The sequence below is a fragment of the Alosa pseudoharengus genome, unplaced genomic scaffold, assembly GCF_046254945.1.
Source record: "Alosa pseudoharengus isolate Yale_2024_CS ecotype anadromous, Long Island Sound unplaced genomic scaffold, YU_APseudo_1.1 YU_APseudo_1.1_scf_1, whole genome shotgun sequence".
Classification (NCBI taxonomy): domain Eukaryota; kingdom Metazoa; phylum Chordata; class Actinopteri; order Clupeiformes; family Clupeidae; genus Alosa; species Alosa pseudoharengus.
In genome coordinates this window covers 30,423,578-30,434,221 of record NW_027468564.1, presented here as the reverse complement: position 1 = coordinate 30,434,221, position 10,644 = coordinate 30,423,578, and the positions used below count along the sequence as shown (strand labels likewise).

The following is a 10,644-nucleotide window of genomic DNA, read 5'->3' as shown; positions in this document are numbered from 1 at the left end:
TTCTGAGAAAGACTCACACCTCCCCTTCATTTGATTGTGTTTAGAAGTTGGAAACCAAGATTCTCAGAATCACCAACGGATTATCACATATGGGCTGCGAAAAAAAAAAAAAAAGACATCAAATGACATCCAAATATACAATGTAAATAATAAATAGGCTTTTGAGCCCCATTCTGTATAGTTAAGATAAGACATCTTGTGTTCAAAACTAAGACAGTAGCCAAAATACCCTTCAGTGGTATTGAATTCAAAACAAAGCAGAGAAATAGTAGGTAAACGTGTGCCACTGTATCATAAACATAATTTGTTGAATTGTGCGGAATTGTGTTGAATTGAAAGGGCCCACAGGGTTTCTTTTGCCTAGGGCCCCCAAAGTGTCTTGAAATGGCTCTGCCGCCGTAAGGAGTCAGTCAATGTGGGCTGGATGTACAAAGAAAGCGCTAATGCAGAACTGTTCTATGTGTGAAAGCGAATGCTGTGCCTTGGTATATTGCGTGGAATTTACTAAGCTGTCACTTCATTAGGTACACAGCGCTTCTCACCACCCCTACAATGCAATCTGTGTGCCCACAGCTGATTCAACCACAAGTGCAGTTTAATGGAGTTAACCGATGGCGACATTAAAAATAATCGAAAGTTTAGTAATCGAAAGTTTAGTGATCATACATGAAAGTAATATGAGACTTTGTTACCTGTCCCTGCCAAGACATGTTGAAAGAACGGCCTAAGTATACACACCCCTATGTTAAATTTGCATAGAGGCAGTCAGATTTGTATTTTTAAAGGCCAGTTATTTCATGCATCCAGGATACTATTCATCCTAATAAAGTTCCCTTGGTCTTTGGAATAACAATAGCCCCACATCATTACAGTACATACCCTTCACCATACCTAGAGATTGGCATGGTGTTATTTCAGTTAGCCTAATAGATGGTTTGATTTGCATTGAGCTCAATTATGGAAAGTAGTGTATACTTATGCCCCCTGTATTTTAAGGAAGAACATTTATTTATTTACAATACATTATTCATTCACAAAGCAAATTGGTGTGCTTAAAAGGTTGGATCTTTCCTCATTTTCTTAATTAAGGCATGTCCAAAAGATGACCCCCCCCCCCCCCCCCTCTTTAGTGAATTGCGCATGAGTTCACATACTTTTTCATGGCACTGTATGTGATGAGGTATGAGTATAAATCTTTCTGAAAAAGTAATTCACAACACTTGTTCCTTTGAGAGAGAGAGATAGCTTCATCCACAGAAAACTGGCAAAAATACTGATCCTGCTAGCATCTAACAACCAAAGACACAAATAGACATCCACATGATATAACGTCATCTCCTCATCATAAGTATGTCATGTGTCTTGTGTCTGTGCCAACTGTCATTATGTATTAGTTACACTAAAGTCAACATCTATGTGACGTACTATGGGTATCCGTAGTGTATGTGTGTGTGTGTATTACCCAGACAAAAACAAACTGTAAAAAAGTTATTCTACCAAGTTGAAGTGGCTGTGACATCACCACCGGCTCTTCTACTCCAGAGAAGTGTTTCTGTAAGGCTGCCTTTACACAGGCAGGCCTTGATGCAACAACTTGGACATTGCTGAAAATGCCCACAATCTTTTACCTCTTCGCATTTACATTACACATAATGCTATTTCCACATGCACAACTGACAGAACAGTGGAATTAAAATGAAAATGGTAAAGCTGTACTTTCTATTTGGTGTTAAAATAAAAACCGGTGGCCTATTTTGCGGACTATTTTCCTGACCATTGAAATAGCTTAATAATGCAAGCTTGTGTTATTCCATGATTCTGCAGTGTCGTTTGTATGTTTGTTTTCATATCTGTGACCAAAATCCCTCTGGTATGCATGTACTGTAGGTTGTCTTAGTGGTTAAGCTAATTAGTGAACCATGTAAACACAGTTGTCTGATATGGGCCACTGTGAAACGTATATGTAAACAGGCAGTCCAAAAATTGAAGCCTAACAGAGTTGAAGACTGTTGACATTGACAAATTCAAATAAGTATATAAATGAAACAGACCGGAAACAAGAGACCAAGAATTGAAGATCAGCCATCTGCCCTCATCATCATCCATTACAACAAAACATTTCATTGGGTTTGAAGTGTCGTAGCTTGATACTGTATCTTCTCATAATATCTATAAAGATTTGTTTTATTTCTTCTCAGTATAAGTTCTGTGAGGCAACATGCCAGAGGTAGGTTAAACAGGAGAAGTTGTTTTCGATTTACAGGAGAGGTCTATAACACTGTCTTTTGGACGCGTGCTCTCTCTCTCACACACTCTTTTTTTTAAATCTGAATCTCTCGCTCCCTCTCTGACACACATACGCTCACTCGGTTTTTTCTTCTCTGTCTCGTTCTCTCTTCCTCTTTTCTATCTCTCTCCTCTCTCTCTCGTTTTTGTGCAAGAGGTGACAGAGGCAGAGATGACAGAACTTGGCAACTCTGAAATACACAGGAAGTGCTCAGACCTCAAACAGAAACAGAGCATAAAAAAGAAACGTCCAGTTTCACGTTGATTGCCAGTGCCTCTTGCTACAAAGCACACGGCACAGTTTGCAGGGGCCCTTGTGAACACACAGCTGCCTTGTGAACACACAGCTGCTCTATCACACGTCAGGTTGGATCTTCTTGACCTAAATCCACAATGAAGAACCTCATCGTACTTCTTATCTACCTGATCTCATGTAAGTCACCTCATTTTTAATGAATTATGGGTCGAGACTTGTTTCAACATTTGACACTCTGGGCTACACATGGCCAACCTACATTGGTTCCGTTTTCTGGTTTTGTGGTGCTCGTTGACTTTGAGTGAACACACATAACAGGGTGGTGAAGTAAACCAATAAATGTCATGTCATGTCACCTCAATGAGGTTATATTTGGTTATCTTTCATTTTGATTTGGCCTTTACGTGTCTGTTAATACTATAACCATAACCATGTTATTTAACAAAGTATACAGATAAATACAGTCTATGAGTATGTTGTGTAGTCCAATTCTGACTGAGGTGGATATGAGTTGAGAAGAGTTTGAGTTCCACAAGAGAAGTTCTAGAAACCAGTAATATGTTCATCACTGCCTGCATATCAATCACACACTAATACCTTCTCACTAGTCCCTCTCTGCTTGCTTGTTTCTTAATGGAAAAAATAGCTAATTTACCTTCTTTGAGTTACACCATTTAGCCTATAACTCTGTTTATCTATAGTCTAAATGGTGTAAACCACTTCCAGTGAATTATGAAAAGCTAGCCCAATGGTGTCACACTAGGTTATTGCACACACAGATAAGAGAAATGTATGTATCCTCTTGTCTAACTGGGAGCTGACGGCAAACAAGCTAATTTCCCATAAGAGTTGGCATGTTCCTTTAAGTTGCCTTTTGGCCCGTATGAGCCTGTCAATTTCGAGCTGTCATCGAGACTTGCCATAACGGGGGTTTCCCTTCCCAGCTTCCTGCTAAGTGCCATCATTGGCCCAGTCTCTCTACGACTCAACATGTGTTCTTGACTGAACACATGTACTGTATATGGAATCAAAATAGTCCATACAAGCAGAGTAGATCTGAATCCAGCCATACATGTGTGACCTTTTTACTGTGATGAATCATTTATGACAATGAATGGAATTTGTGTTTTGGGGTTTTATAGGTTATTGTAAGGTTATCAAAAAGGAAACTGGACCTCCTGCTGGAGTAGTTACCATCAAATGTCCATATGATGCACAGTATGTAGACAGACACAAGTACTTCTGCAGGGGTACAGGATGTGACATCATTGTATCCGATGAAGAGAGCAGACAGCCAACATCTCAGAGACTGAACCTGACTGACCATAAACAGGACAGAGACTTCCTGGTGACCATGACTAACCTGACTGGGGAGGACACAGGAGTGTACTGGTGTGCAGCTGGAGGAGCATCACCATCAGACACACCAGACCTGCTCATGGAAGTCCACATACAGGGTAGGCTCTTTTGGAGTGAGAACCTGTAAAACTAGAAACTACTATACTAAAGTGTACTTTTTACTTACTTTTTAAGTGTTCTTTCCGCATTTCCTTTCTATCTATCTAACTGTCTATCTGTCTATCTATCTATTTATCTATCTATCTTGTTAAAAGTGAATCCAGTCATTGGAGATGTTGGAGATTCAGCAACATTCAGATGTCCATATGCAGAGGGCTATCAGAATTACAGCAAGTGCCTCTGTAAGGGGACATGTGATAACAGCGGAACAAACTGTCTGATTAAATCTGAACAAGGGCAGACTCAGGCTAAAAATGGAAATGAGACTCTGTATGACGACACCGCTGCCAGGGTATTCAGTGTGACCGTCAGAGGACTGAAAGCTGAGTATTCTGGGAAGTACTCTTGTGCAGTCATTACTGGAGTAAATATTGTAACCACTGAGCAGGAGTTACTTGTCAGAGAAGGTAAGTGACAAAGAAACAACAAACAAACAGACACAAAAATAGCTACAGTACAAACAAATACTGCAAATCCACACGTGTACAAGGCTTTCTCCTAAGGAATCCATCAAATGTTACCCATCACATTCATCAACACAAGGAGAGACTTTCCTTATTGGTGGCCAGAGTGGACGCCTTTATCAATATAGTTATAGTTATCTTTATAGTGATTGTTCCTGGTGTGAATGGCCCTTAAGTCCAGGGCCTCTGGATTTTCCACAGGTGGAAGATGGAAAACCAAATGCTTTTACTCTGACACCAGGATTGTACCCTACTGTATATAGTGGAACAACATATGCTCAACATATGCTATCATGTGCTCTGTCTCTCAAATATTAAAGAAATAAAATAATATAGAAGCTTTAATTATTGTTGTAGTTATTGGTAATGTCCTTTACATTTCACAGTGGTGGTAAGTGATGAGGGAAAGTCTGTCATCATCACCTGCAAGTATCAAAAGGTTCAGACCAGCGAAACTAAATTCAAGTACTTTTGCCGAGCAAAAGACGCTGGCTGTAAGTTTGAAGATTTTCTGGTGTCATCACTAGCTCCTAACCAGGGCAGATACATTTTAAAAGAAGACAAGAATCTTCAGCCTGAATCTTCTGCCAGAACCTTCAATGTGACCATCACTGACTTAAGAGCAGAGGATTCTGGGATATACTGGTGTGGGGAGGTCGAAGGAGAAAGAAAGACTGTGGTCAGACTGGAGGTCAACAAAGGTGAGTTCTTACCCCCTCATGTTTCTTAAAGGCTCACTATGGATTTCACAAAGGCAGAATTAAGAAATCCAAGTTAAGTGATAAAGCGAGGCTTGACATAGTGTTGTCTGGTCACCCTGAACACATTTCATTAATACCAATACAGGATGAGTAGGAACGACTGTCAAATCTGGTGTGTTTTCTCCTAAAAAACAGGGTTGATATAAAAAAAAGATGATGAAAATAGCGTCCTTCACACAAAGTGAACAACCGCTTTTGATACAGACTAATAATGAAGTAAAGTTTTTTTTTTTTTTTGAATGGGGAAACATGGCTATATCTGTAAAATAGGGAGGGTAAGCATGGTGGACCAAGTGAATTCAAAGTTACGTATGCACCGACGTGTGAGTGCTTTCCCTATCTCGACACGGGAGGTCATTAAGAAAGCGCTTGCCACTGCAAAGATGCACATAGCATGATATGCCTTTATATTATCTTATATTATATAACCAAATTTGTTGAAAACACCTTTGAAACCTTTAAATGCTCTCCATTTCCAATCAACTAGTAGGATATTCATCAAACGTCTATCAACAAAAGGAGCAAACAGCAAGTACCGGTATGTTAATTATTACCTATTATGTTACACTTTACTTGAAGTTATCTACATAAGAGTGACATGACACTGTCATGAATGTGTCATAAACATTATAAACAATGACATAAAAATGTGTGACATCGCTTCTGTCACTCGCTTCTGTCAAGTGTCATTTGGTTTTTGTCATGACAAGTTAGGTTTAGAATTAGTGTCATTTGTTTTTTGTCATGACAAGTTATGACAATATCATTTCAATCTTATGTAGATACCTTCAAGTGAAATGTTACCAATTATTATAAGGCTATAAAATGACAATCATATTGTATTAGGCAGACAATCTGTTGTGTTTTGCGAGTAAACACATTTAGCAAATAGTATATTAAATGGAATAAAGCTCTTAACAAATTCACATGATTTGAATGGCAGCTGGCTGAACCAAAAAATACAACATAATTAACATTACAATTAACTAAGTCAAGACAAGGATAAATTCAGCCAGGATAACCAAAAATCCCAACTTAATCCCTTATCTAGGTTTTCTGAAATAACCCTCTGATCATTGTGTATTTTGTGTATGACAATGTCTACAAACAATCATAACACTAAAAACAATTTGTTTCAATTAGCAAATGCACAAAATATTGAGTTCCTTATCTTAAAATATTGAGTACCTTAACTCAAGCTATATTAGTGAAGGCATCAAACCTGGTTTTCACAGCAATGGGTGATTGTCTGTTACGATGGTTGCTGTGGACATTTGTTTGTTTATACTATGTATTGTTTTGTTTACACTGCAAAAGCTGTGGGGTATTTCACAAAACCTAGATGAGGGATTAAGGCTATGTAAACAAAACCGCATGGTATAAGAAAATAAATAAATAATAATAAATAAAATAGGAAGCCAGAAAAAAAAAAAACAATCACCCTCAGCCATGAAAACAATGTTTAATTAATATAATTTGAGTCAAGGTACCAACACACCATTTTGTGAATATACTATTCAAAACATGTTCTATCCAGTGCTATGATTGTTGTTTTGTGGTAAATGCAATAATTGGTAAGAAAGTACTAAACAGTAGTATTATATAAATAGATTCAAAATATTTGATGGGATTCATTGTCAAAGGGGGAAAAACATACTTACATTTTTCATAAATGAAATGTTCAGCAAGTCATAGCTTGGCAAATATTTGACAGTAACTGTATAACAGTATTATTTACAAGTTAAAGACAGTTAACAGTGTAGAATATTCCCTGAAAATTTCAAGAATCTAGCATAAATCATTCAGTGATGACACAAATAACTTCAAATAGTCATTCTAAAAAAAAAAGAAGTAGATACAACCTTACAATGTAAACCTTGTACAGTTGTTGTACATGTATGAAGAAAAAAAAGGTGCTAAGATGGGAATATTTTCTAAAATCTGTTGATTTGGCATGGATTAACTCCTCAATATTTGACCTATCCTATACTCAGGGATCACAAACACAGTAAGAGCAGTGATAACACAAACTCTAGGTGGTAGTAGTGCAGTTTGTGGTTTGCTCAAGGCCATGGATGATGAGGGAGGTGAAATTGCAGTTTGTTATGTTTCCTACTGGCCCAGGGTTGCAAGCCTGCTTCTCAAACTTGTAGGACATGATTGCACCCCATGATGTTTATCATTGTGCAGATTGAACACTATGGGCTTGTTTACATTGAGTATGTCCTAATCCAAGACTTGAATAAAGACAATTTTAAATCTAGATCTTGGCTTGTCAGGGAAGCTGGTATACTCTGTCAAATCATTCCAATGTATATTCCCATCATAGACTGATTGTAATAATGCAGTCTCTGACTTGAGCTTGTTTGTCTCATTTTGGACCTTTGAAAATGTGAAATGACATTTGAATACCAGCATCTACTAATGTGACTCATATTCCTGACAAATCAACCACGTGGCCATCATCTCCGGCATCCATGTCCCCAGTGACTCCAGTCACCAACTCAACATCTCCTGGTAAAGACTGCTTATTTTGGTCAGCTTGCGTAACACAGGGACAGTGTTCTGTCTCCACTCACATACACAGAATACAATGTGTCTGCAAAATGTACTAGGCTTTTATTCAGGGAACAAATGTCACAATATTAATGTATATTAACTATAAGTGTCATATCTCATAGATATAGCATAAGCGGGACAAACTGTACATATATGAAACAGACTGCCCACTAAGTTCTACTGTCTGTGTTTTGTTAGGTTCCAGTCCCATGATCCTCTCTGTGTCTCTGATTGTTGTGGTGGTCGTAGTGGCAACTGCAGTGTTCCTGCTTTACAGGCACAAAAGAAACAGGACACAAGGTGAGGTACACCCCATGCCAGAACAGAGAACTGTATTCACATCAATAGATGTATCTCTCTCTCACTCACTCTTCTGTTTTTTTCACCAACAGAACTTCCATCCAACGATACAAACACCAGAAGAAACAGCCAGGTAAGTGTTTATAAGTGGAAACATTTCCTTTGTTTGACTGTCCAATTGCTCTAACCTGACATCCACTCTTAGGTTTGAGTATCCAGTTTGGTCGGTTATAAGTTATTAGTTGATCCAACAGTATGGATTATAAAGGCAATGATATCAAGGATGGCCAAAAGGTTGTAAGAAAATGTGGTAGAAACATGGATTCAGAAAAATAAGCATTTTCATCTTTTTTAGCAATTTTATGAAAAAATATTAATTTCCTTTTTAAATAATCAATGGAAACATCTTCATTTGACATCACAGCTCTCAACATGATTATTATAATAGCTACCATGTCCCCACAACCACACCTTTTTAGCAGCAATCTGGGTTTTGAGGCAGGAACAATTATTTGCCATCATTCTGGCCTTGTGCTCACTTTTTTGAAAGTGAGGTCTGGACTCTGGCTGGGCTTCTCTTAAATGTTGTTATGGTTTTCTGTTAACCATTTATTGCCTTGTTTGGCTGTATCTTTTGTATCGCTGTGTAATTTAATGGTCCAATGCCATCTATTTGGACAGGTCTCTCGGCAGACTGCTTGATCTTTTCCTCCAAAAATCTTAATTTAGCCCCTTGTTTTAGTGTTACCATTTACTTTGAGAAGGTCGCCAGGTCCCTCTGAAAAACACCCAAAACTAATACTGTGTGTATCTTAAGTCACTTTTGATGTTCTTTGCTTTGTTTCTTCCAATCAGGTTCCTCAGCCGGACTGCATGTATGAAGAGATTAAAGATACCCATAATCCATCTCTCCCAGAAACCAACACTGTGTATGCCACAGCTCAATTACCCACAATGCCCTCTGATGACCTTACATACTCCACTGCTACGTTACCCACAAACCCTTGCACTGACATGGGCTACTCTGCAGTGAGTTTTGGTGAAGGCCCGAACACAGCGGCCATTGCTTTCAGACAGGGAAACTGTGAGTACTCCAGGACTAGTTCAGACCAGTAAAGCACACCACACACCAGAACCAACATGAATGCCCCACACACTGCACACCACACACCAGAACCAACATGAGTGCCCCACACACTGCACACCACACACCAGAACCAACATGAGTGCCCCACACACTGCACACCACACATCAGAACCAACACGAATGCCCCACACACTGCACACCACACATCAGAACCAACATGAGTGCCCCACACACTGCACACCACACATCAGAACCAACATGAATGCCCCACACACTGCACACCACACATCAGAACCAACATGAATGCCCCACACACTGCACACAACACACCGGCGCTAACATCAGCGCACCCTTCCGCACAATGGCACCAACATAAACGCACTAAAACATTTTATATTTGCAAAATGCATAGCTACAATTTACATATTCCATAATTTCTCTTGTTGTTTCAATAATAATAATAAAAAAAACAGCATGACTAGCTTAAGGTGGTTTGTTGGTTGACCAGCTTGTTGACCAGCTTAATGGACCACCCGATGAATGATGACCAGCTGAAGATATATGTTTCTGCAAGAGTTTTGATTGTGTAGCAGTAGCTGGTTCACCCAGCTTACAGTGGTAACTCAGCTGTTTTTGCTTGTCGCACCACCTCAAACTGGTTATTTTAGCTGGTGTTGCTGGTCTTACATTGCTGGTTTAACTGGCCATGCCAGGTTATGTTGGTCATTCTAGAAAACCAGCATGACCACCTTACAGCAACAATGTCAACCAGCAACCCACCAGCAAAGACCAGCAAGACCTGGAAGAAAACCAGCAAAGACCAGCTAAAACCAGCTAGCAGCTGGTTTCTAACCATTTTTTTTCTTTTAGCAGGACAATGTTTAGCATTTTCAATACCTTTAATTTATTTTATTTTTGTTTGTTTTTTTATTGTTGAATGTTAGTGTTAGCATTTCCATTGTAGATTTTCTACATTCCTATTATATTACTATATACAGTATACTGTTACTGGGGCGTATACATGCTGTTGAATGTTAATGTAATGTAATGTAATGTAATTTTACAATGAAAGGTCACCAGCTAATGCAGGTGGCAGTGAGTTACCTGAATGAGAAAATGTAAAGTCCTACAAGGCTCTGTATTTAGACCGTGGCCATGCATCATATTTGTTACTTTCTTAGTTGTTTCTTACTCTGTAATTTCTATCTTGAAATAAAATAAACATTTTCCCTTTTTTACAGTACATTGAGGCATTTTGTCTAGTATCTGTTCTGTTTCCTGTCCGCCAGAGACTTGTGTGTAACCTCGTGTCTAACACTCGCAAGATACACATCCACTTCCTAGTGGTGGGAAGACAGTATTACAGTGCCATTGAGTTGTACCAAAGTGCCTTACAATTAAGGTTAATTAATT

At 38.8% G+C, this 10,644-nt stretch overlaps 1 protein-coding gene across 4 annotated transcripts; it reads left to right on the top strand.

The window, feature by feature from the left end:
• The first annotated feature begins 2,535 nt into the window (after nucleotides 1–2,535).
• LOC143124872 (polymeric immunoglobulin receptor-like) lies at nucleotides 2,536–10,474 on the top strand. 4 transcript variants are annotated; one of them, XM_076286553.1, is made up of 8 exons: nucleotides 2,536–2,719; nucleotides 3,685–3,999; nucleotides 4,165–4,467; nucleotides 4,911–5,225; nucleotides 7,701–7,802; nucleotides 8,043–8,144; nucleotides 8,237–8,277; nucleotides 9,000–10,474. In XM_076286553.1, exons 1-8 carry the CDS (start codon nucleotides 2,680–2,682, stop codon nucleotides 9,258–9,260), a joined length of 1,479 nt encoding a protein of 492 aa, XP_076142668.1. In that variant the 5' UTR covers nucleotides 2,536–2,679; the 3' UTR covers nucleotides 9,261–10,474. The 4 variants fall into 4 exon arrangements, with proteins under 4 accessions (XP_076142668.1, XP_076142669.1, XP_076142667.1 ...); XM_076286554.1 differs by having other exon boundaries at nucleotides 4,156–4,467; nucleotides 7,773–7,802; XM_076286552.1 differs by having other exon boundaries at nucleotides 4,156–4,467.
• Nucleotides 10,475–10,644: the final 170 nt, after the last annotated feature.

Bases quoted from the DNA above. Each gene is read 5' to 3' on its own strand.
- LOC143124872 (XM_076286552.1), top strand. From the start codon at position 2,680: ATGAAGAACCTCATCGTACTTCTTATCTACCTGATCTCAT. The intron at 4,468-4,910 runs GTAAGTGACAAA...TACATTTCACAG, and splicing joins GGAGTTACTTGTCAGAGAAG to TGGTGGTAAGTGATGAGGGA. The intron at 8,278-8,999 runs GTAAGTGTTTAT...TCTTCCAATCAG, and splicing joins ACACCAGAAGAAACAGCCAG to GTTCCTCAGCCGGACTGCAT.